Source organism: Oryctolagus cuniculus, chromosome 15 (assembly GCF_051225735.1).
Source record: "Oryctolagus cuniculus isolate XC-2025 breed Fujian yellow rabbit chromosome 15, ASM5122573v1, whole genome shotgun sequence".
NCBI lineage: Eukaryota > Metazoa > Chordata > Mammalia > Lagomorpha > Leporidae > Oryctolagus > Oryctolagus cuniculus.
In genome coordinates, this window is record NC_142881.1 from 16,611,896 (window position 1) to 16,638,416 (window position 26,521).

General features: G+C 52.6%; 1 protein-coding gene across 1 annotated transcript in view; it reads right to left on the reverse strand.

Annotated features, from left to right (window-relative positions):
* The window catches only part of HABP2 (hyaluronan binding protein 2), a 31,842-nt gene extending 13,845 nt beyond the window's left edge, over nucleotides 1-17,997 (reverse strand). The window contains exons 1-3 of the mRNA XM_008270527.5: nucleotides 17,827-17,997; nucleotides 8,646-8,682; nucleotides 847-957 (exon numbers count right to left, since the gene is read on the reverse strand). Coding sequence (XP_008268749.3) covers nucleotides 847-957; nucleotides 8,646-8,682; nucleotides 17,827-17,895 — 217 coding nt within the window. The 5' untranslated portion in view covers nucleotides 17,896-17,997. The remainder of the gene's footprint in view (nucleotides 1-846; nucleotides 958-8,645; nucleotides 8,683-17,826) is intronic.
* Nucleotides 17,998-26,521: the final 8,524 nt, after the last annotated feature.

The window sequence follows — 26,521 nt, forward strand, 5'->3', positions numbered from 1 at the left end:
GTTGTCTGAATGGATCTTCCCTTGGGGAATTCTTTATCCTTCTGTTCACACACATTGTTCTTTGGTTCAGGAACTAGGATCCCTGGGCCTGGCTCTTGTTTTGATGGTCCCTTCTGATGTTCCCCTGGTGCCCTGTATCTTGGCCCTGCCTTCCAGGCCACTTCGTACTGTTCCATCGCTTTTATTCCAGCTGCTAAGTGCTTTCCGTGCCTTGTCCTGGTTTCGTCACATGGCTTTTCTTGGACCCAGCTTCTTGTTTTCCTTTCTGTCCCATTGTTCAGGTTAAGAAGTGGCAAAAAAACAAAAACAACTGTGGTGGGAGCAGACATGTGTGAGTATACACCCCCCTCCCACACACACACCTGCACACACACCCTCACAAGGGTGGGAGGCTTCTACAGAGCGAAAACAGACACAAAAACACAGCAAAGACACGAGGGAAAAAAATCCCAAAGTCAAATCTGTGTTGCTACAGGCGATGCTCCCTGCTAACTAGAACTCTTCTGAGTAATTAGGACTTACCTGGAGACGAAAGCAATGACTTTAAACATGACTGCTATTCTCAGAGATCTGGATAATGAGGCACTAACTTGACGCATGACCTGGGCCAGGTCAGCTCCTCTCTTGGTCTCATTTACTTTCTCGGTCATTTTAGGGTAAGAGGAAATGGTCTCTATGAGCCTCTCCAATCCTCACTGTGTATCATTCTAATGGGGGAAAAAAGCCAGCCTAAATAAATTCTCCGAGACCTGCTTTACGGTATTGGTCTTGCATAACAGCACAGCAAACTCCCTCCAGGCACAATGCCCTCCTCCCAGGGGGATTTGCATCAGGTGTGGTACCTACCATCCTCTGCATAGTACCAGTCAGGATTCTCAGGGTAGGCAGGTGTAGCACCGGTGTTCTCTCCCTGGTTGTAGTGCTCGTAGCTGTAATCATAGTTGTCGGGAGTCCAATCTGCAGGATGTGAACAGGATGAGAGAAGCACTCCTCATCGGACCCAGTGAAGCCAGTAATCTATTTAGTTGCACTCCCTTCCCCAAAGGGCTCAAGGTTCTAAGGAAGGAATCATGTATCCAGCTGCTCTTTGCACTGATGGCAAAGGGGAGGAGCGTTCAGGCATCAGGACTTTTCAGTTGGGAGATGCCAACTGGGCAGTGTTGGCATTGGCAGGACCAACAGCACCTGATTAGGGATAAAGAGAAGTCAAGTCCTGGCTTTTCACTAACTGTGACCTCAGCCAGGCCAACTGGTGCCTTAGTTTTCACATCTTTATTTATTTTTAAATTTTTATTTGACAGGTAGAGATATAGACAGTGAGAGAGAGAGACAGAGAGAAAGGTCTTCCTTCCATTGGTTCACTCCCCAAATGGCCACTTTCGAAGCCAGGAGCTTCCTCCTGGTCTCCCATGCAGGTGCAGGGGCCCAAGAACTTGGTCCATCCTCCACTGCATTTCCGGGCCACAGCAGAGAGCTAGACTGGAAGAGGAGCAACCAGGACTAGAGCCCGGTGCCCATATGGGATGCCAGCATGCGCTGCAGGTGGAGGACTAACCAAGTGAGCCATGGCACTGGCCCTGGTTTTCACATCTTTAAACAGCAGGACAAGAATGGGGACCCAGGGCCCTCTGTGGGATCTACTAGGGTCTTACAATGACCATTGTTCTACAGGACTGTGTCACCTTAGCTTAATGAGGTCAAAGAGATTTGTCACTTTCCTTTGGGTCATGATCAAACTACGCCCAAGCCCCATCTACAGCATCGTTGTGAGATAATGCTGATTAAGCCTTTGCCAGGCCAGTACTAAACAGTTACTCACACCATCTCATTTCAGCCTCAGAAAAAACCTAGGAGGTCTATGATGTACTTTATTTTTTTTTAATTTTTTTATTTTTTGACAGGCAGAGTGGATAGTGAGAGAGAGAGACAGAGAGAAAGGTCTTCCTTTTTGCCGTTGGTTCACCCTCAAATGGCCGCCACAGCTGGCGCGCTGCGGCTGGCGCACCACACTGATCCGAAGGCAGGAGCCAGGTGCTTCTCCTGGTCTCCCATGGGGTGCAGGGCCCAAGCACTTGGGCCATCCTCCACTGCACTCCCGGGCCACAGCAGAGAGCTGGCCTGGAAGAGGGGCAACCGGGACAGAATCCGGCACCCCTACCGGGACTAGAACCCGGTGTGCCGGCGCCACTAGGTGGAGGATTAGCCTAGTGAGCCGCAGTGCCGGCCTATGATGTACTTTAAAATGTGTGTGTGGAAAATGGAATTCAAGGATAATGTGCATTTCCATGAACTTTTTGAAGACCCTTGTATATTCATTCAACTTTAAGAGAAAACCTGAGACTCAAAGAGATGAAGTAACTTGTCCAAAACCACACAGCTAATAGCAGGATATACACCAAGGTAGCTTGTCTGGGTACAATCACTACATCGCACTTGCTCAACTACAGTGCTCAAGTGCTCCAGTGGGAGTATTGCATTGCCTTGGGAACACCCACGTTAACTCTTGGGAAAGAGCGTCCACTCTTCCTGCTATCCATCCTGCTAATGAGGAATCTTAGCAGGACAATCTTGAGAAGGTTGGTGGCCTTTGTCAGTGGAAAGAGAAGGCTGTGTGGAGTTATGCCCATGGCAGTAAGCTTCCCCCATGCCAGTCATTGGGAAAAGCAGGTGTGTAAGGCTGGATTTGAGTTCTTTGTCATCAGGGCCTGGGAGATGCTAGAGACGCTGGAAGCTCTATGAGACTCGGAGAGAAGTTTGGGATTTGAAGAAAGTTGGGTTGATTTTGCTCTCCGTGGCTGGCGGGAGTTTGGCAAGTCAGCAAGTTGGAGCTGGGAGGAAGCTGTCCAGAGGCGCATATGATGATGAGACAGGCACACGTGGGGAAGGTTGACGCGGACGGCTCTCCTGCAGGGCCGCTGGTGCTGGGAGGAGGCCACTTACCCACACTGATTATCAACCACATTATCTCCCTTGTCTCCCAGTCATTCTGTTATAGTCTTTATCTCTTTGGCTTTTGAAAAATCGACTCTTCACAATGACTGTTTTATATTTCCCATTAAAATGGAACTATCTTTTTATTTCTTTTTGAATGTACCAACTCTGGCTCCTTGGCAAAGTTTCACCTCATTTATCACAGTGTCAAGTCAAGACTCCCTTTGCTTGCTCATTATTTCCCCTGCACTGCTTTTTCCTGCTATGAAAATGCTCCCAGAGGAGGCCACCTTTCCAGGGACGAGGATCTGGGTTGAAGATAAGGCCATTGTCTTCCTGAGCAAATAAAGTTTCTTTCCATCTCTAGCATGATAAAGCAGAGAGTGAGAAAGTGGGGGAAAATATTTTTCTGAGTTTGACATGAAAGATTTCAAATTGACATTTGGGAGAGACAATGGGGTTTGGTAATGAAATGATGGCATCCTGATTTGTTTCAGCAGTGAATTTATTTTTGTTTTTGCAATAGGTGTTTATAGATAAGTGCTCCACAGGTTACTCCTATAATTTCTCCAAACCTAAGCTTATTTGTTTTTTCCATTATGTTGGCATTTAACACTATTCTCTATGTAATAGACTTGCATTATGTACCTATAATTTATATAATACCAATATATATAATACCAAGGATTAGGCCAGGAGCCAGAAGGCATTGTGAACCCCAGGGAAGGATCCAAGTAGGTATAGGAGATGGTCTTGTCCTCAAAGGAACCTCCAGCCTTGGGGGGAATCCCAGCCAAGGAAGGAGATGCATGGGTAGTGAAGAGGCAAGGAGGAAGCAGCCTCATAGTCTATGTTGGGATTCTGGTTTGATGACATGAATGACCCCCAATTCTCCTCCCTCCACTCTACTCACATCCTTTGCAAGACAAATTGCAGATCCCCATTCCTTGGGTCTGTGTTGACTTTGGGGCTTTCTTTGGTCAGTCGCATGTGTAGTGGAAGGACAGAGTGCCAGTTTCAAGCCTGGGCTTTAAGAAGTCTTGTAGGGGCAGACATTTCGTACCATGTTTAAGACGCCTCTGGGCTGCCTGTGCCCCATGTCGTAGTTCCTCGTTGGATTGCTGGCTCCCATGCTTCCCATCTGGCTTCCTGCTCAGGTGTGCTCTGGGAGGCAGCAGGTGATGGCTCAAGTTCCCAGCCACTCACAGGGAGACCTGGATTGTGTTCCAGACTCCTCAGTTTGGTCTGGCCCAACTCTGGCTGTTCCAGGTGTTTAGGAATTGAATGAGCAGATGGAAGATCTTTCTCTCTGTGCCTCTCTGCCTTTCAAATGAAATGAGATCAAACAAATACATTTTTTTTAAGTCTTGTGCTTTTTTTTTTTCTCTCTCTCGGACCCTTGTGACTGCCATTTTAACAGTGTGTCCTGTTCTGCAAGAGCTTAAGGCAGCAGCAGGCTCAGTGGTCCCAACTGAGGACCTCAAACATGGGAGAAAGCCCAGCCAAGAGCAGCAAAATGAGACCCCAGGCAATGTCCCAGCTGACTGCATACACATGAGGAGGCCCAGCCAAGTTCAACAGAGCCTAGACCAGAAGAACTGCCCAGCTGAGCACAGTCTAAATTGCCAACCCAAAGAATTAAGATCTAAGACATGGTTCATGATCAGGCCATCGTGTTAGGGCAGTGTATTATGCAATAGTAACAGACACACAGGGCTCCCCTAATGCTAGGTTGCTGGTAAGATAGGAATTGTAGAAGCAAGGGCATCCCTCAGCAGCCCTGTTAGCTGCAGAGTTGAGGTTTGGTAGCTGGGCCTTGGTGGCACTTGTCTTAGGATGAGTATGTAGCTTGGGTTCTTTGTTTTGTTGCTTCCAACGAGACAGCTGGTTTCTTAAGAGCGAGGGCTGTTTCTATGTACAAATTCATGGAAAATAGAATTCAAAGATAATGTGGAGGCAGGTGTGTGGCGTCATGGTTAGAATGCCTGCATCCCACAGTGCCTGGATCTGTGTCCAGGCTCTGGCTCCTGACTCCAGCTTTCTCTTAATGTTGATCCTGGGGGGTGGCAGGATGGCTCAAGCGGTTGGGTTCCTGCCGCCACGTGAAAGACCTGGATTGAGTTCCTGGCTTCCAGCGTCAGCTTCTGGCCTGGGGCCACCGCAGGAATTTGGGGAGCAAACCAGCGAATGGGAATGCATGAATGTATTCTCACTCTCTCCCCACCTGTCTCTCTGCCTCACCAATAAATAAATAAGATGATGGGGATTTTCCATGGCCCTTTTGAAGCCTCCTTGTGTATGTCTGATAGACAGTGCTCCCCTCTGTGCCCAAACCTCCCTGCCTTCTGATTGGCAGCATACAGTCTGCAGGCAAAGTTGGCACCTGCTTGAAGCAGAGCAAATGTGGAATTTAGGGAAGAAACTGTACGAGATTTGGGTCACGGGTACTTAGAGGAAAATGCCTGCTGAGCTCTGTAGAAATCTGGAAACTTGTCCGGATACTTTCCTGGACAGAAGGGTTTGCAATTGGCTACCACCAGGTGGACTGTGAATAGATGCTTTGGATTTAAATCCAGGTTACCTGGGACTTTCTCTGGACCATAGAAAAGGGGAGAGCTCTGGAGAAGAAAAGATTGGCTGTTGGAAGCATCTGTTGATCACATTGTTTCTAGAAATTACCAGGAATGATGGTGAGAGTATTCTGAATTAACCCAAACATTCCAAGTAATAGGCTATTTTACAGTCAGTACTGATTTTCTTCCTTTTTTAAAGAAAACAATTGTTTGAAAGGCAGAGAGATAGACACAGAGATTTTCTATCCGTAGATTCACTCCCTAAATACCCACAATGCCCAGGGATGGGCCAAGCTGAAGACAGGAGCCAGGAACTCAAGCCAGGCCTCCCAGGAGGCAGCAGGGACTCAAGCACTTGAGCCATTGTCCTCTGCCTCCTAGGGTGCGCATCAACAGGAGGCTGGAATCAGGAGTGGAGCTGGGACTTACACCCAGGCCGGCCCTCTGATGTGGATGCGGTGTCCCAAGCTGCAACTTTACCTCCGTGACAAATGCCCATCCCCGGGGCTTTTCTTTGAATAGGACATGCTACTCAGTAAATGTGGTTGCAAACAATCCTATTTAACCACAATCCTACGGAATAGGTATTATAACTCCTATTCTGTACTTAAAAAAAAAACAAAGATCCTCCTAACCCAGCCTCCCTGACTCCTTTCTTCTTTGCCTTTTTAAGAGCTTGGACCCTCCTGTGAGCTTGTGTTTCCAGAGACTCCAAGGGTTTTGGCTTGCAGGAAGTCACACGCACTGGGAAGTCTTCTCGAACAGGCCCCAGGTCCCTGGACCAGGATTACCACGGTCCACGTTCAAGGTCTCTCCAAAAAAGCTCAGAGTTCCTGCAACGGGGGGGCTTTGCAGCTGCTCCGGTTAAAGAGCTTGCCAGATGTGTGGAACGGAATAAAAATCTCAGGAATGTCGTCCCTGTTGGCGTCTTCCATCACCGCGGCACAGACGGCCCCTGCACGGGCCTCCCCGGAGCCCCAGCGCTGTCACCCCGCATTTGATGCCTCCAATCTGGCTGATGGCACGAGCCCAGCAGAGAGCCTCGCTGGCAGGCAGCAGGACAGCTGATGGATGGGCCTGGCCTGCGCTGCTGGGCACAGCCAAGATGCTTTGAAGACCTACTTCTGCAGGCCTAGGGCTGCCATGTCACCTGCTTCGGGAGATGGGCAGAGCCTCCCTGACTGATGGCCACCTCCTCTGGGCGCTGGGCACCTTCTGCAGCAGCGAGACCCTTGCCAGGCACTCTCGCCAGCAAGACCAACCCAGGCAACACCTTGCCCCGTGGGCATGAGCGTGGTTTCTCCTTCCCCAAGCCAATGTGGATGTGACCAATCTCATCACAGCACAGTGGTCCCGAGAGGTTGGATCAACACCTACAGGGATGGTCTCAAAACTAAACCTACCCTTGGCGGAAGGGACCAGGCACTCCATCCTACCCTGCTCTACAGACTCCCACCCCGCTCTACAGACAGAGGCCGATGGTCCAGGGCCCAGGGGCCATCTGCCCCAGGTCCCTCTGTTACTCCCCCACACTGTCAGAAGCAGAGTTCTTGTTGAGCCCAGTTTCTCAAGATGCTCCCCTCCTATGTCATTTTTTCCAACCAGTAATTAAATGCCTCCAGCGATGAGGATTTCATTCTCTCCCAAGAGCTCAACAGCCTGTTCAGGTTTTGGACAACTGCGATGTTTTGGGGGCTCCTTCTGTGTGCACATCACCTCTGACCCTGTAGCCAACAGGCTACAGAATTACAGGTATAAACCTTAAGGAAGCAGAATGAACCCACCCCTCTCACCCTCCCCTACTTTCTGGGGCCTCTGTTCAGTAGCCCCAAAGCTTACAGTTGTTCAGGCTGTTCACTGCACAATGCCAGGGTGTCATAAACTTACTGTAGATGTCTTGTGCAAACTTCCAGCAAAGGACAGTCAAGTGTCTTAAGGTAAATGCACCTCTCAATTTCTACAAAGTCACTTCATAGACTAGGGGAGGGGGTGCTTTTCAGATACTTGAAGACGGGGAGCCCCTCAGCATCCTGTGCTCCTGTCTCTACCCCATTTCACCCATGGCTCCTGCTGCTCCGCCTTGCCTGACACCCAGGCCCACGGAGCCCCCTGCGTGGCGCCTGAGCCATCTGTGCTCACGGCTGGGCCAGGGGCAGCTCTTCTAGGCCCTCAGCTTTGCTCCCTGGACCAGACGGCCCAGGCGGCTGCTGTGTGGCCATCAGCCAGGGGATCCGCCCTTGGAGGGCCTGCACCGCATGTTGTCCGTTCCTCTGTTTTGTTTTGGGGAAACCCAGAGTCACTCCAGACCCCAGAGGCCAGGCTCATTCCTCTTTTGGGTCACATCGGTCCACCCAGGGCTTTGCACCAAAGAAGACAGATGATTGCCAAAGGGAGTCCTCCCAGCAACCGCTCCCTGTGCTCCAGATCAGCCCACGACCTCAGGTTAGAGGCGACTGCAGGCTCCATGTCCCGGGGGCCCTGCCCTGCTCCTCTGCATGTGACCAGTGCAGGTGCCTACGCGTGAGGGAGGCCGGCCGCCAGCCAGAGTCAGGAACCACCAGTGGGCGCAGGAGAGGAAGAAGCAGCCCTGTGCGTGCAGCCAGGACTGGGGGTGCCATGCAGAGCAAGCAGGAAGGGGCAGGGGGGAGGCGAAAGACAGGGAGGCCACGTGACAGAGTGGGGCACTCGGCGGTGGACATGCTGAGCCCGGGGAAACGGGCGAAGCCAGCAGAGCAGCTACGTGGAGGTGCAGGTGGCCCAGGGCCTGCCTGCCTGGAGTGAACCATTGCTCAGGTACACCCTCCCGTGGTCTCTGTGTTCCATCTGATGCGGGCACCGATGGGCTGTGTGATCAGGAGCAAGTTACTTTCCATCTCTGGGCCTGCATTTCCTTCTCTGTGAAAGCAAAGCAGTTCTCCTCTTGGGGTCCTGAGACTTGGCCTCAGGGATGTCCCTGGGTAGTGGCAAAGTGTGTAAAGCACTGTGTACACACACAACGCTTCTGGGCAAATTCTCGAAATCACCTGGGGCACCCTGAACCAGCTGAGCCTGAGCTCCCTGCAAGACTTCCGTGCTTGGGCCCCCTGGCTTCCATCCCAGAGCCAGCCTGCGGTTGTTGGGCAGGGGGATGAGCACGCTTACCCGGGTCCAGGTCTTCCAACAGAGACGTCAGGGAGAACTGCAAAACAAAAGTGCACAGCGCAGAGTGAGGGGTAGCCGGGGCAAGGCTGAGCCAGCAGGGCACCTCCCTGAGCTCCCGACAGCCAGAGGGGCTGCACCACTGCCTCCAAAGGGCTGCAGCGGGGGCAGGGGCTGGAAGCCAGGGTCTGTTTCAAGATGCCTCCCCTCGTGTGCATTGTGGCTTTGCAGGGACTTGTGTCACCCTCCCCTGGCCTGGCCCCTGCTGGAGCGTGGCTGCCCAGGCACTGCCATCGTTATGGTGTCCTCTCTGCCCCATAGTGCACTGCTGCACTTCACTCTTGTACCAGCCCTGGGGGGGGGGGCTCCTATTAGCCTCCTTTTCTGACCCCCTCCTCGCTCCCTACCCAGCTGCAGCCCCCTTAGTCCCCCGCTGTTCCCTCTGGGACCTTGTGACTTTGTCATTAGGGTGTGACCCGACACCTGGCATGCCTCTCAAAGCTTTTGCAGAATAAACAATGACCTGAATAGTTCCTCTTAGAATACAGTGAAATTGTATAGAATACAGCGAAAAGGAAATTGTTCCACATCTAATGACCGGCCTAGGCTCCCCCCAACCCCTGCCACTTAAATCAGGCACCAGCAAACAAAGGCCCATGGGCCCAGCCCAGATCTTGTGTTCTTATAAATAAAGCTTTATTAGAACACAGTCATGCCCACGCATTCAGGTACCGCGGATGGTAGAATAACTGGGACGGAGAAAGGCTAGCTCCAAGAATCGACCGTCTGGCACTGCCCAAACGACGCCCGCTGTCCTGTGATACAGAAAACGCAAGCTGTCTTCCTCCGTGGGTTTCCCTTTCGCTCTCGGCCGCTGGAAAACTGGGGCTCACGCCCGCAGCCTTCCCCGCACCCACCGTACCGGGTCTGCGGCTTTCTCCCCATCGGCAGCAGGGGCTGGAATTTTTCGCTTTCCTGGAGGTTTCCTTAGACGATGTTGGAAAGCAGGTGGATGACAAATTAGGAACGAGAGACAGAGAAAGAAGGCACGCTAGCGTGACACGCTAAGCACACGTCGACTGTTCTCGGAGAGACGGCTCCAGAATCTGCTCACACTGTGAGCTGGGAGTGGTGGGGCATTCTAGAACACAACCCGCCCAGATCCCTGAAAGGGTCATGGCCAGAGAGTGACAAACAGGGGGGACTGCTCTTCAGTAAGAGACGTGACAGGGGCCGGCGCCGTGGCGTAGCAGGTGAAGCCGCTGCCTGCCGTGCCGGCATCCCATATGGGCGCCGGTTCTAGTCCCGGCTGCTCCTCTTCCCATCCAGCTCTCTGCTATGGCCCAAGTCCTTGGGCCCCTGCACCCACGTGGGAGACCCGGAGGAAGCTCCTGGCTCCTGGCTTTGGATCAGCACAGCTCTGGCCATTGCGGCCATCTGGGGAGTGAACCAGCAGATGGAAGACCTCTCTCTCTCCCTCTCTCTCTCTCTCTGCCTCTGCGTCTCTGTAACTCTGCCTTTCAGATAGATAGATAGATAGGGCCGGCGCCGCGGCTCACTAGGCTAATCCTCCGCCTAGCGGCGCCGGCACACCGGGTTCTAGTCCCGGTCGGGGCGCCGGATTCTGTCCCGGTTGCCCCTCTTCCAGGCCAGCCCTCTGCTGTGGCCAGGGAGTGCAGTGGAGGATGGCCCAGGTGCTTGGGCCCTGCACCCCATGGGAGACCAGGAGAGGCACCTGGCTCCTGCCATCGGATCAGCGTGATACACTGGCCGCAGCGTGCCGGCCATGGCGGCCATTGGAGGGTGAACCAATGGCAAAAAAGGAAGACCTTTCTCTCTGTCTCTCTCTCTCACTGTCCACTCTGCCTGTCAAAAAAAAAAAAAAAAAAAAAAGATAGATAGATAGATAGACAGACAGACAGACAGACTGATTCAGCCAACAGACACAGCTCAACAGGCACAGGGGAGAGTGGGAGGGTGCAGACGTGCCAAGGTTCACCACTGTGGCCTGGGTCAAAGACGTCCCTGTAAAGACGTCATTCCCACTTGTCTCTGAGCTTGAAAAATTACCAAATGCAAATGGGAAAGGCTGAAAAAAAAAAAAAAAAAAAAAAAAAAAGCGAGAGCCTGGCGGTTGCCCGGGACTGTGCTCTGCACCAAGCCCTGCTTCCGTGGGGACTGTTCCATTGAGGGTGGGGGAGGGGGATGACGGGAGTGGACAGTGGGGGTCCCAGCAGAGGAGGGACAGGGCAGGCCTTAGGGGTGTGTGTGTGTGTGTTTCCGGGCCTGGTGTGTCTGAAGTCCACACATCTGGCCTACAGGGTGGGCGTGAGAAGGTCACAGGACACAGGTGACCCCTCTCACCCCAACCCTGGGCCTGGGGCTGGGGCTGGGCCTGGGGCTGGGCCCTGCCTTCACTCCTTGGATTTCTCAGTGGGGCAGGGCCTGTCCCTCCCTCTGGGTCTCCACTCAGCCTTGGAGTGTCTGCACGAATTCTGGTATTTGAGCTGGGTGGGCTGGGCCACGTCGGACCACTGCCAGCCCCGAGAAGAGGGCGGCAGGACAGCGAGGACTTGGGGGACATTCTTGTTCAGATCCCCGCGGGGCCGGCCTCTCCAGGACCTGCGCTGGGTGGGAGCCCCAAATCCTGGCTCCAGCAGGAGCCTGGGGGATGGACAGCCAGGTGCCGTGCTGCTCCCGGCCAGCAGATGGCAGACGTGCCCTTCGGAGGAGCTGGCGCCGGGCGAAGACGGAACAAAAAGCCACCGGAACTTCCGGGCTGGCCGGGCCCCCTCAGGCTCCGCTGGCTCTGGGGAGCGGGAAGGGGCTGTGGCGAGGTGTGCGGCGTGGGCGCAGGGACCCAAGCCAGGCCCTGGCCTTGTGCCTCTCTGCAGCTGGCCGCAGGGAGGCCGTGTGCGCGGTGCGAGCTGCAGGCCGAACCCCAGGCTGGGTATCCGCGGACCACATGGAAGACGCCAAGATCGCGTTCTCTGTCACTCATCTGGACCACTGGCACTGACCCGGGTGCTGGCGGACACAGCGGGCGCAGAGTGCAGTGTGTGCGCCCTTTCGTCCTCGGCTTGTTCCAGGGAGACAGGGAAGTGACAGATCTTTGACTCCTGGGAGTTGCAGATCCAAAGAGGAGAGAGATGCCAAGGAGGAGGCAGGGGCCGTGGTCTCAGCCCAGCACCCAGGAGGAGCTGACCACCAGGGAGGGACTGTGCTGCTGGGTTACATGCGTTTCATCTTGTTCACTGCACACAAACATCTGATCCTTTAGGTGCCAAGACTGTGCCCATTTTAGAGATGAGAAAACTGAGGCATGCAGAGCTTAAGTTGCCCAGAGTAACTCGGCAGTAACTGCTGGAGGCAGGCTATAATAGCCACTCTCACATCTGAGTCCTGGCTGTTAATCGCTGTTGCAGTGAGGATGAGGGGCTATGGCCTACATGGTAACAAAAAAATGGAGAAGAGGGCCAGCATTGTGGCATAGTGGTTCAACTGCCACCTCCATGGCTGGCACCATGTTGGAGCACTGATTCCAGTCCTGGTTGCCCTGGTTACAGTCCAGCTCCTTGCTAATGTGCCTGGGAAAGCAGCAGAGGATGGCCCAAGTGTTGGGGCCCCTGCCATCCATGTGGGAGTGTCTGCCTCCTGGCTTTGGCCTGATTCGGCCCTGGTCATTGCAGCCATGTGGGCAGTGAACCAGCACATGAAAGATCTCCCCTTCTCTGTCTCTCCTTTCTGCCGCTCGGCCTTCCAAGTAAATGAAAAATTTTTTTAAAATGGAGAAAGAAATAGAAGAGTTCCCTAGCCCTAAAAGAGGCAGAGTGTTCAGCTTCATTAAGAAATCGGGGGCCCTGTGCCTGCAGAGCCTTCTGGAAGGCCTGTCCAGACTGGCCCAGGCCTGTGAGGCCAAGAGAGGGCCACTTGGCCCCGGTGACAGCAGAGGAAAGCACGAAAGTCCGGTCGAGCCTCGGCCTGTCCACTGTGGCAAACAGCTCAATCCAGATCAAAAGGCCCGCAGGCCGCCGCCCACTCCTGCCCCCACCTCGGCCCCTAGTTCCAGCAGGGCTGAAACAGGGCGGGGCCAACTGAGCTGGCTGCCCTCAGAGCTGGCCGCAGCTCCTTCTCCCAGTGTTCCTGGGATCAGAGAGGCTAGTGACCAGGGCGGGGAGCAGCAGACCAGGGTCCTGTGTCTCCAGGCCTGGCTGGGGGTGGGGGGAGGTCGAGGTCTCCTGCATTGTGTCCTCTCTCTCATGCACTGGTCGTTCAGCTCATTCTAACTCTGCCTGTCAGAATTCTAAACCTTCTGGAAAACAAAGCATAAAAGGCCAAGGTTGAAAGTTCGAGTTCATGTGTTCCAGGAATTAGCTCATGGAGAATGTTTTCAGAGGACTGGGAGGCAGGGGTGGGGGTAGGGGTGGGGGTGGGGGCTGAGATGTGTCCTTTGGGACCAGAGGCTCAGCTGCAAGTGAACCGACAGCAGAGGAATCTCCCGGGGCAGGTAAGAGGGTGGGACTGTAATCCCAGCCCCCTCTTCCTCCCTGACGATTCTGCCACTACCTGGTCAGCTCCCTGCTAATGTGCCTGGGCGTGCAGCAGAGGCTGGCCCAAGTCCTTGGGCCCCTGGACCCGCGTGGGAGACCCTGATGGAGCTCCTGGCTCCCAGCTTCCATCTGGCCCAGCTCTGGCTGTGGCAACCATTTGGAGAGTGAACCAGCAAACAGAGGATCTCTCTCTCTCTCTCTCTCGCTCTCGCTCTCGCTCTCGCTCTCCCCCTCTCTGTAACTCTGCTTTTCAAATAAAAGAAAGAATAAAACCATTTTAGGCATTGGCAGAGTTTTTGAAGATGGATTCATTCACGGCTTACATTTTAGAACCCTGAACTGGATCATTAGCTACCTGCCAAGACCTGATGGGGGGGGGGGGGCCTTCAGGTGGGAGTGACCTTGACCTCACCTTCTGCTGGAAGCTGGTGTCTGAGGCCGAGGCCCCGCTAACCCTGCACTGAACGGTCCGGTTGTCCCCGGGGCAGTGCTTGGCACGCTGGTCTATGCCATGGTGCATACACAAAGCTGGCATAGGGCAGGTGGATGTGAGTCCAAGCTCTTAACTTCCCAGGGCTCCCCTCCTGGGCAGGTCATTTAACTTCTCCAGTCTCTTATCTGTAAAGCAAGAATGAGCCTGGTCCCAACATCAGAGTTTCTGGGAAGCTTAATCAAGATAGCAAACAGAAAGCACACCTTCCATGCGTAGGGTCAAGCCTTAACACCCCTCTACTGCTAGGGGTGGTGTTGTTACTATTATTAGCTACTGTTATCAGGGAGTTTGGAGTGGTTTTTTTTTTTTTTTGTCTGTTTGTTGCAAATCTCCAAGTGCACCCTGGGAGTAGGGCTGCCCCAGGAGAGCTCACTCAGCCCAGCGCAGACTCTTCCGGAACTCAGAACTCGTGTGTCAGGTCACAGGCACATCAGGCCATCTCCTCCCCTCCCCCACCTCCATCTTTCCCGGGATCTTTGCCAAGTCTTAAGCCAGGAAACCTTGTTATATTAATTATGAAGAAAAAGCATGTTTTATTTAAAATCCCGGCTGCCGAATATTCTGCCATGCTGTTTCTCTGTGACAGCAGAATTGCTTTTGCATTTAGGAAACCCTAATGAATTTAAAATATAAATACATCTGAGCCTATGCACACACGAGACATCCTGCGACCTGATTTCCCTAAATACCAGCGCGCACTGACAAAGCTAATGAGGAGGACTCCTGTGTAGGATCAGTGGTGTTTTTTTTTTTTTTTTTTTAAATCTATGAGAAATCACAGTGAAAATCAATCCCTCCCTTTTCCATAAGACTGTGTGAGTTCCAGCAAGAGGGACAGCTCCTCTGCTGTCCCTGCAAGGGACATTGTGGGTCATCAAGGCTTCGAGGGTGGCTCTCATCTCTCAATGAAAGGCTGGGGCCCAGTAGATTGGGGTGCCTGATTCGTCAGAAGTGGAGCCTGATCTCGCACCCTTCCGTCCTGCCCCGTCCATGGTGTTTCTGGGAAGCGACTAGACCAGTGCTCCCTCCCTCTCCTTCTCTCTCTCCCAGGTGGACCCAGGCAGACAATGCACTCGGTCAGGGGGAGAGGCCCGTGGGGAGTGGTGACAGTGGTCCTGCAAGACCATGAGCCCAGTGCTGCCGGAATGTCTGGTTTTCAATAAAAGCCGGAGAGCAGGTCTTTACACGGAAAGTGCTGGATTTCAATTGTTGCCAGGCTAATTAAAGCAAAAATGCTCTCCAGGCCGACCTTCCACCTGCCAAATAAAGCTTGGCTATGAGCAGGATATTCTCTGAGCTGCCATTTGCAGCCCCTGGTCTATGCAACCATTTTTGCCACTCTGGGTTTAAGAAAGCTTAGACATGCCAGCAAATGGGCATTTTAATTGTAAGCCCATTTTGTCGAGGAGAGGAGAAGCCAATGTCGTCCCTCCTGTCTGGGAATAGGTGGAGAGAAGCAGGGCGGATCTGACAAGTGGAGTCCTCTGGCTTCTGACCCTAGAAGAGGTCAGATTCCATGGCAGCGGAGACTGGCTGCACTCAGCGTAAAAACCTGAGCAAGCAAGATGTCTAAGGCAGTCCATGTTTCCCCCGTGATGGACGAGGGGCCGGGCAGGCCAGGGTCCTATCCTGGCTGGAAAGTCAAACATCTCTGGGCTTGCTTCTAATCTGGAAGGCAGAGATAAGGATGCCAGGCTGTGCTGGGGACAGGTGCTCCCAACTGATAGGTCTGGAAAACCCCACCGAGACCAGAACAGGAGGCACCTTGAAAGCCGCCCTGGGGGTCATGGGCCTCTGTCTCTTTGACCAGCACTGAGCAGAATAAAGGTCTGGGTTAAAGACGGTCCCAGAGGAGGGCTCATACTGTGTGCTGCAGGATCCAGATGCATGGGCGAGGCCCCGGGTGTCTTTCCCACGGATGGCGAGCACGGAGCCATCGCAGATCCTGGCGCTGTCCTGGTTTTCAGGATGGCACACGTGGAGTTCGTTATGCACCATCCAGCAGGCAGACCCCTGATCTGAGGGGCTCCTGTCCCTGCAGGAAGGCCCACGCCCCCAAAGCAAGGTGGACAGAAGAGACGGCATCCTCAGCCACAGCCCTCCCACGGGGGTCCTGCTCTAGCCAGACACCAGCCTGTCGTCCAAGGCTCGGCCCTGACGCTGCCCAGTCACATGTCTGGGGGCACAGTTTTCTGCCTCGGCCTTCCTGGGATCTTTCTCCCAGATGAACCAAACCATAGGAAGCTCGGGGCCCGGCACCTCCTTAACTGGTGGCAAGTCGGTGATTCTCTCTAGCTGCGTGGGACCGGGAGGCCTCCTGGCCCATCTGTTGTGTGGCTTCTCTCCCTGCTGACAACGCCCCAGACTCTCCAAAGCATCTGGACCACGTGGCCACCGTGCACTGGCTGCCCACGTGCCAGCCCATGGAACGCGGGCCACCCTCCCGGCCACCTGTCTACACACATCTGGGGTGAAAACCATTCCAAAGCCCCGAGTCCTCTCTTTGGAACTGACTAAGCTCACTGCCTGAAGGCTCTCTCTCTCCTAGTTGCTCTTTTATCTATTATTGACTTATAATTTCATTGCTAACCCTAAAAATTCACTGGGGCTTGCAGAAGAGGGAATTTTTGGGGGGACCGTTATCCTTTTGTGAACTTCAAACAGACTGTGTCAACCCTTCTCTTTGCCTGTAAACTCTGGGCTGTAATTGCTTCCGATTGGCACATTCTCTGGGCTTTTCGTGGCCTCTCAGAATTTCTACCGCCTCCCCTTAGACCTGGGGCACTGCTGCTGTGTCTCGGCTCCAGACGTCCAACACGCAGTCCAATAGCACAGGGGAGGGGGCCAGAGAGCGGCCTGTCATTGCAGCCACCACACACACACACACACACACACACACGGCATAATTCGCAAAGAAACCCCTTCCTCAAGGTGGGCCGCTTGGCAGATGAATCTGGGGCTAAGATAGGTGTGGGAGCCCAGGTCACCCAAAAGGGGGCAGAAGCTGCTGTTCTCAAAATACGCTCATCAGAAAACCTGTCGGTCGGCTTCCTTCAGAAACTGCTCTATGGACTGAGTTAGGAAGTGAAGTGCAGAGGCTCTTGATAAAGGGGTCAAGACTGTCCCTGTCCCCGCCGTCCCACCCCTGTCTCTCTCCAGCTCCCCTCCCCGACAAGGGGGCGCACGCTCCGATTTTTATAGAGAAGTTGTGTTCACTCTGGAAATTGCAAGGGGAAAAAAGCTCACATTTATGGAAAGACACACGCACAACCCGAAGAGACTGCTGGGGCTCGGAGGGGTTATATTAGCAGCTCAACATTCCGCAGCTGGAGTGTGGCAAAGCTGGGATGTGAACCCTGGCTCCGAAACCCACACTTGCGCTCCTGCCCACATCCGGTAGGGAGCTCCCAGGAGGCCCTGTCCTGCGGGAGGCTTTCTTTCCCATGGCCGCGGAGATCCAGCTGACCGTCTGGGACCGCAACAGTACACAGCAGGAGCGACAACTCAAGAACCGGCCCCTGTCCCCTGCCAAAGGTTCTGAGTCCCCCATCTGAAGCCCCTCTGATGGCACTGCCCTTGCCCGCTCACCACAACCTCCCTCCATCCCCTGCTCACCTCTCTGCCCCACCCACTGTGGTCATGGGAAAAAAGACAGCCAGTCCTAACCCAAAGCTTCTCTCCAAATGCACTCCATCTAAGTAAACCCATTGCCAAGATCTAGGGCCAGAGCACAGGAGTCCTTACCCTAGTGTCAGCCCCAAGGACTGAAACCCCTAGTGCCTGCCGGCATGCCGGTCTATTTTTATCAGGAGAGAGTGTGTAGCGGTCAAGGGCCTCTCCAGGGGTCTCTAAGGTCCACGCCAGATCACAACCTGTGCCTTCACCGATTTTCTTGCCCCTGTATCTGTTGTCAGCACACATTCTCGGAGGCTCTGCTCAGCTCAGTTGCTGGTCGCCATGGACGTGGCTGCTCCAAAGTGGCCAATGCCACCTCCTCTGTGAACTCTTGGATCCGGACATAGTCAACTGGCAACATCGGCCTTTCTCAACTAACATCTCTGGTCACTCCCAGCCCTGCTGGCCCGGTCCTCCCAGTAACCGCAGGGTCGCTCAGCTAGTGGGATTTGAAAAGGACACTTACCCCGATGGACGTCTTTCCCACCAGAACCATTAACAGTAGAAGGTGCAGAGGAAACATTTTGGCACACATCCCTGGAGGCTGAAGACCTGAGTTTGATTCTCAATACAACTGCTTTTGTTGTCTTTGCCTTGAGGGGGGGAAATGCCAATCTCCAAGGATTCAGGAACCAATGAAGAGGATGCAAATTATTAACTAGGCATCAAATACTGTTTAATGTTTAATGTGTTGCAAACCAGCTATCTTGATTAAACAAAGGCTAACTTTAGGGATGGGCTGAGTCACAGAATGTTTTCTCTTCGGGGAGAAGAATCTCCAAAGAGAGTGGTGGACATGAAGAGCTCGCTGGCTCCTGGCTCCCGGCTCCTGGCTCCTGGGAGGTGCGGAGGTTCACAGCAGAATGCCTGTTGGGGTCACGACAGTGACAGGATGAAAGGGCCCAGCTCCGGTGGAACTTCGGCCACAGGCCCTGCCCTTGCTGATCCACACAGAATATTAATAGATTTCTGATTCATCAAATCTCAAACAGAATTAAGGCATGGATGGCTCCTAATAACATCACACTTTATATTCATGAAAGATAAATTAAAGGATGCAAAACTGCTATTGACAAACATTGATTCTGGGTGCTTTGAAGTGTCGCCCACAGTTGCTTGTTGGCTTCAAAAGTTTTCCTTTAAATCTCATTACATAAGGCTTTCGCTTTTTAAATTATTTTTTCCCCTTTCATTGGAGTCTTTCTTTGATCGAGGGGGAGGAAAAACCCATGATGCTCATATTTCGGGACAACCGGTTCTTGTGTTCCTTCTGTAGCTACACCCACTGCAGGTAGGGCTATGGGAAGCAGCAGTTACCTATTAAGGGCGGGTACTCACGGACACAATTGATCTCTTTAATGGGCTTGATCATGAGCTCCTGTAAACACCCAAGTGCTCACAGAAATCCATGCCCAGGCTCCAGGAATCCTCCAGACCTGAGTGTAAGACGCAGGCCTGAACTGCTGCTGCCCACGGAGGCACGTGCTGCCCTGCGCTGCCTGCTCAGACCCCACCTCTATTTGGCACATGCACCCGGGCTGCTCAGTGGCTGCTCCTGTCTCTGGATGCCAGGTTGCAGCCCAGGAGAAGGTCAAAGTCAGTGCTCTGGCCACTCGCTGGGCCAACTCACCAAGTCTTGTCACTTTTCTGTCCAAATAACTCCCAATTAATCTTCCTTTCTCTGCTTGTTTTGTCTCTACCTGGCTTCAGGAGGCCATCAACTCCCTCCCCCCACCGCCCCATCAACATCTACCTGATGCCTATAATAGATGCACATGCTAGCCTCTTTTTCTATAGATTTTTTTTCCAACTTTACCCAATCTTTCCCCTAATATTTCCTCCAACACCAACTCTGTTCTTAACTCTAATCTTAAGCACTCTTGAATAAGTTAAGTTGGTTAGCAGCCCTAGTTTATGCCTATTTCAGAGCTAGGGCCAAACGTCACATCCTCTGTAGCCCTGTATGTATTTGTCCTTCACAGGGCTTCTCAAGGTCATAAAGGGCAAGGCATGTACTACCTGAGGCTGAAAGCATATAAGGCCAGCATTCTTTTTTTTTTTTTTTTTTAAGATTTATTTATTTGAAAGGCAGAGTTATTGAGGGAGAAAGAGAGAATGAGGTAGACAGAGAGAGAGGTCTTCCACCCTCGTTCACTCCCCAGATATCTGCAATGGCAGGAGCTGGGCCAGTCCAAAGTCAGGAGCCAGGAGCTTCTTCTAGGTCTCCTACATGGGTGCAGGGGCCCAAGTGCTTGGACCATCTTTTGCTGCTTTCTCAGGCACATTAGCAGGGAGCTGGATCAGAAGTGGAACAGCTGGGACTTGAACCAGCATCCATGTGGGCACCCAGCACTGCAGGCTGCAGCTTTATCTGATACACCACAGCACTGAGAGGACCAGAATTCTGATTTGCTTACCAGTGAATCCCTGGCAAAGATGCCTGGCACTAGCTTGGCCTTTGATAAGTTTATGTTGGGTGGAATTAACAAAAGGCGGATCACTTGATTAGAATGACAGTTGCGCAATTTATCACCAGGATGCCACAGATAGCAAGGCGAGGTCAATGTGAAAAGAACAACTGGATATGAAAAACCAAAAGTATGGTGAAAATTTAAGCACACTTCAGTTTGTTTTTGAACACTAAATTGCTACGCATCGACTATTCATTGAAGGTCTGCTGTGGGTCAGATGTTGGTGATACAGGAATGAAGGAAACAGGCATGAATTTGGCTCCTAAAAAGTATATATTTGGGGCTGGCGCTGTGGCTCAATTGGTTAATTCTCCACCTGCGGTGCCGGCATCCCATATGGGTGCCGGGTTCTAGTCCCGGTTGCTTCTCTTCCAGTCCAGCTCTCCACTGTGGCCTGGGAAGGCAGTGGAGGATGGCCCAAGTGCTTGGGCCCTGCACCCTCATGGGAGACCAGGAGGAAGCACCTGGCTCCTGGCTTCGGATCAGTGCAGCGCCAGCCATGGCGGCCATTTGGGGAGTGAATCAATGGAAGGAAAACCTTTCTCTCTGTCTCTCTCTGTCTATAACTCTACCTGTCAAATAAAATAAATAAATAAATAAATAAATAAATTAAAAAAAAGTATATATTCAGGTCAAGGTTGAAAGAATAAGGAAATTAATTTCAGTTGATGATAAGTATGGAAAAGAATGGGGCAAGGTGATGGAGCAGAAATCTCCGGGGGAGGGGGAGAGTCCTCTAGGCTGGAGACAGCGATGGTGGCACAGCAGTGTGAGGAGTCAGATGGGTTAACAGTTGTCAGGGTGGTCCCAGCGGAGTTTGGGGTGTAAAATATTTGCTTCCTTATCTTTAGCGAGAACAAACAGGCCCCCCTGCTTCTTTCAGAATCTGTAAATGTACCATGAGAGTAGTGGGGGAGCTCTCCCCGAGCTCACGGCCTTTGGTGAGAACAAGTTACCTATCCCACCCTTCTGGAGGTCTTTGTTTTATCATGAGCAGGCCAGACAGGATGGAGAATTGTGAATCAGGGTTTTGTCCCCGCCTGGTAACTAAATGCCAATCTGATTGTCGAGTTTTTTCCTAAGAAATTGTACTTAAAAACCACTACCACCAGTCCCTTTTGGGTGTTTTCCTCTCTTGGAAGCCCCTCTCCATGTTACTCTGGCTGGAGGTCTTTGACTCTAATAAATCTTTGTAAATCTCTCTGCTGTCTGCCTGGAAACCCTTCTTCCACGTGAGACAAAGAACCGAGGTAACAACAGTTTCTCCGGTGCTGTTTTCCCGTAACAGCAGGTCCCTGATGTGCACTGGGGACCCTGCTGGTCACCGTCTGAGGGCCACAGGGACAGCGCACGAGAGGAACTTGCTGTTTTCCTTGCTCAAAGCTGGAATCATCAGAGTATCTGCAAACAGAACAAAGTAAAATTGGAAAATTTCAGGCAAAGCCAAATCACCAAATCACCCGTGTGACCTGAGTGTCTCTTTTTCCCTTCTACCGACCGTGTGAACTAGCGACCTCCTGATTTTGTGGAGGGAGTTCCCGAAGACAAGCCAGAAGCTTTTCTTCCTGTGTCAACAGGAAGTGACCCAGGCGTGTTTGCTGTCATATTTGAACTCCGGATTAATTTCCCTGAAACATAATCTTTGTTTTGTTTCCAGCAAAAAGGGAACAATCTTGTGCCTTTTCTAATAACTACAGGCCTCCCACACACTGTCTCTTGTTTCCCTAAAGTTTTGTTACCCTGACAGTGTGAAATTGAGTCAGTTCCTGCACTTGGTCCTGGAGGGGAGAATTCTCTGACACTTGATCCCTTTAAATCAGAGGACGCGAGAGGCGGGCTTATCCTGCAATGTGTCTTAATCTGCAGCGCTGGAACAAACTATCTTGGATTTCTGGTGTTTAAAATCCCAACACAGAGCTTCAGGGTCCATGGGGGGTGGATGGGAGCAGTGTTTCAAATGTTCCAGGGTTCCAGGTCGCCCAGCCTCTGGGTACTCTGGGTGGCTTGCATTGTATGCCCTGAAGAAAGCCCCGTCCCGTGCCCTGTCCCATCCTGTGCCAGAGGCCTTGGGAATCTGGTTTCCTAGGAGCTGGCTCTTCTACCCCAAGGGCAGCTTTCTCACAAAGTCTCTGATGTCCTGGGTAGCCACTGTTTTCACAACAACCACCTGTTGGGCCTTTATGGCAGGTAGCACAGAGGCGTGCCTAAGCTTGGACTCAGAAGTGTTGTGGTTCATTGGGTTAAGCCATTGCCTGTGATGCCAGCATCACATAGCAGAGCAGATTTGAGTCCTGGCCACTCTGCTTTTGATCCAGTTCATCGCTAAAGCACCTGGGAAAGCAGCAGGGAATGGCTCAGGCCCCTGCCACCCACTGCAGCCATTTGGGGAGAGAACCAGCGGATGAAGGATCTCTCTTTCTCTGTCTCTCTCTGTCGCTCTGCCTTTCAAAGAAGCAGCATCTTAGAACAGGAACAGGAGTTGCGGCCCATGCAGTACCTCCCAGTGTGGCCTTGGGTGACTCGTGTGCCTCTGGGCCTGAGCTTCTTCACCTGTAAGATAACAATAATAGAGGTCGTGCTGCTTGGCAGTCCTGGGAGGCGACCATGAAGGTAAGGTGCTGTGGGTAGTGGCTGGAAGCGGGTGGGTCCACCCGGCTTTGCTCTCAGTGAGGTCTTTCTATGGGATGCTATTCTCTGCACCCTCACACTCTCCAAGATGAAAGGACCTGGCCACCAACCAGGGAGGCCATGGCCACCTTCTTGGGAGGAGCCCATGTCTTACTTGGTCTCTCTAGGACAAGGGTCAGCAACCTTTCTCTAAAAGGGCCCGAGAATAAATACTGTAGTTTTTTTTCTTCTGGTCAGTTTCCACTGCAATGTCTCAGTCCCATGAGATAAAGAGAGAGAGAGAGAGCACTCCCACTCATTGGTTTACTTCCCAAATGGCTACAGCAGCTGGGGCTGGGCCAGGTTGAAGTCAGAAGCCAGGAACACTATCTGAGTGTCCCATGTGGGTGGCAGGGACCCAAGCACTTGAGCCATCACCAAACCTCCCAGGATGCACAGTAGCAGGAAGCTGGAATTTCGAGCAGAGCCAGAACTTGAAGCCAGACACTCCAATATGGATACAGCTGTCCCAAGCAGCATCTTAACCACTATACAAAACGCCCACTCTCACAAGTGCTCATTGAGTACCTACTGTGTGCCAAGTAGTGCTGTAGGGAGGAAAGCAGGGAGACCAGGTCCCAGCCTCGTGGAGTTACATTCTTGGGCCTCACTCAGAGTTACATGGGTAGCCTTGTTGGACGTTCCTGGAGTCGACCCTGATCCCCAAAGACGTCCTGTAGGGAAATGTCACTGCTGGCTTCCGTTGTTCCCACAGGCCCCTGCCTGACCCGGGAGGCACTGCTTTGAGAGGGAAAGGGGCAGCGGGGATGCCTTGTTCCCTAGGCATGGAAGAGGTAACTGCGCCGTGCAGCCGCCGGGCACCCAGCACAGCTCAGGGTGTCCACGTCCACCATGAGTGCATTAGCGCTGCACTCTCTGCCCTCTGACCTGGAAGACGCCAGGCTGCCCCTGCATTTGCTAAAGGAAACCAGCGTGGATGGCACAGGCTCTGTGTTTCAGGTGCTTTTATAATCCTGAGCTCATACGTTCTCATCCTGACCATGCAACGTGATTGGCCCATTTTGCAGCTAAAGAAAGTGAGGCTCAGAGAGGTTAAGCAAATTTCTCCAAGACCAGATAGCTTGAAACAGGGCCGGGATGAGCAGGCGTCTGACTTCCAGCCAAGCACCCTTCCCCCTCTGCTGCAGGGACTCCAGAGTGTTGGGGTGGACCACCTGAGCACTTTCGGAAGAAGAGGGTGTGTCTAAAAGCAAAGGTGGCCCAATGCCTGAGCAACTCTCACTGCCTCTTCTTCCTTACTATGACTTACTAGGCATGACGATGTGTCCAGGGGTTATTAAAGAAACCATGTCTTTCCGGCAACAGCAACCACTATTGTCTTTGGTTGGGTTTCCTCGGGCACAGACAGAGCTGCTGAGATTCGTGTGCAGGAAGTTGGTGGGAGAGAGCTCCTAAGGATCAGTATACATGGGGGAGGGAGGGAGGGACGCAGGACTGGGCTGAAGAAGTTGGGTTGTGAGGCAGCTGCAATAGAGGCCGATCCCATGGAAAATTCTAGAGCCATGAGTCTAAGGGGTTGGGCCTTTGAACTGGGATGGTCTCATCACTGGACATAGGCTAACCCCCCATGGAAAGGGCATGACTTTGGACAACTCTGTTTGGTTAAGGATGATTTCCAGGGAGGAACACAGCTGACAGTCCCCAGCAACCAGCACCTGGAGCCAAGAGGACAAACAGGAGCCTCACTGGTGAAGTGGGGTCTGGCCGCATACCACAGCATCCAATTCAGGGCACCTGTGTGTCTCAGCCAGGTTTTGAATGCACACACCCAGGCTGTGTACTTGGGTCTGATCAGATACGGCTGGAGCCACAGACACACCAGGCTGAGCCACAGGACCGACCATGGCATGTTTTGTTGGATTCATCGATATCGGGGAGAAACCCATAATGCCACTGTAGAAAACTAAGAACTCTTAACAGTTATTAAACTGTGCTACACATTTATAGGTAAGCTGCTTAATGGCCAAAGAAAGAAGAAAAATCTGATCATTAAGCATGATTCACAACATACATATGTCAATTTCATAGGGAAAATAAAGGCTTTCCCCCAGGGTCCATTCTGGGTCAATTTTGATTTTTCAAAAATCTTTTGAGCTGGTGAGCACAGGCTGGAACTGGGCAAGCAGGACGGGGGTCCCCACCAACCACAGACTTATTTGTGTCCCTTCAGCTCGGCCAGGGGAAGGGTGCCCTCCTGTGGGGCTGTGTAGGGAGTTTGGATGAACTCAGACTACTCATTCGCTTCTCTTTTCTCAGAAGCAGCTGCAGCGTCTACAGCACAAAGCAGGTGCCCAAGCAACGCCAGTGGGAGAGTGGAAGGAATTAAATGCCTGTTCCCTGGCCGGTGCTGCGGCTCACTAGGCTAATCCTCTGCCTGCAGCGCCAGCACACCGGGTTCTAGTCCCGGTCGGGGCGCCGGATGCTGTCCCGGTTGCCCCTCTTCCAGGCCAGCTCTCTGCTATGGCCCGGGAGTGCAGTGAAGGATGGCCCAAGTATTTGGGCCCTGCACCCCATGGGAGACCAGAAGAAGCACCTGGCTCCTGGCTTCGGATCAGCGTCGTGTGCCAGCCGCTGGAGGGTGAACCAACGGCAAAGGAAGACCTTTCTCTCTGTCTCTCTCACTGTCCACTCTGCCTGTCCAAAAAAAAAAAAAAAAAAATGCCTGTTCCCTTCTCTGCATCTCAGAAAACACCCAGTGCACACATGGCTTTACACAGTAGAAAATAACCATTGGCCCCGTCTTCTCTTCTATCCCTGTTTCTACCTTCTTGATGCACCTCAGATCCTTCCAGAACCTCCCACCTCCGCTGCCCCCACTTCAGTCCAAGCCCACACCATCTCCTGCCTAGCTTCCTGCAGTAGCCCCCTCATTGTTCTGCCTGGTTTCACTCCAGCCTCCTGTTGAATCCGTTCGCCACCATCCAGTTGTATTTGTCTCCTAAAAACCTAGTCAGATTATGCCACAGTCCTGCTTAAAACTCTTCAATATGTCCCCTTTGCATCTTTTTTTTTTTTTAATTTGACAGGTAGAGTTAAACAGTGAGAGAGAGAGAGAGACAGAGAGAAAGGTCTTCCTTCTGCTGGTTCACCCCCCAAATGGCCGCTAAGGCTGGTGTTGCGCCGATCCGAAGCCAGAAGCCAGGTGCTTCCTCATGGTCTCCTATGTGGGTGCAGGGGCCCAAGCACTTGGGCCATCCTCCACTGCCTTCCCTGGCCACAGCAGAGAGCTGGACTGGAAGAGGAGCAGCCGGGACTAGAACCCGGCACCCATATGGGATGCCAGCACCACAGGCAGAGAATTAACCAAATGAGCCACAGCACCAGCCCCCTTTGCAACTTCAATAAGATCCCAAATCCTTATCAAGACTCGGCTTGATCTGACCTCTGTTGAGTTTTCCAACTTCATCCAGTGCCCTTATCACTCCCGTACTGTTCTCCATAAGACCAGGAATCACCTCTGTCATGTCCATTGCCATATCCTTATCCCTTGACTCTGGGCCAGGGATAGAGTAGGCATTGCTAAGTATTTGCTGGGTGCATGGATGGACGGACGGATAGTGGGCAGCCACGTTTGATCAGAAGATAGGAGGCCCCCTCTTGGCAAGAGCTCACAGCTAAGCCGTGGACTCCAAACTCAGAGGCACTTCCTGCCCTTGCCACGGTGAACCCGGGCTTGAAGCCCTTGGTGGTTCTGACCCCTGTGATCGATGGGGTTTGGAAAGATGTAAGAACCATTGATGCAGTGCACCTGTGCAGCACAGCCCACTATGAATTAAACACCTCGGGATTGTCACACAGGAATTGATCTGCCCATTTGTACTTCTTTCCTTTCTTTAATCTTTCCGTGGAGCTTCAATCTTCCCTCTTGCTTTGTAAATTTCCTCTGTTCGGTGCTTGTCTATGGCAGAGAGTGTGTTTTTTCCCTTCCTGATCTCTCCCATGCCATCAGTCAGTTCCGCAGAAACACAAATGTGCCTCCTTGGATCTCCAGCCTCACAAAGC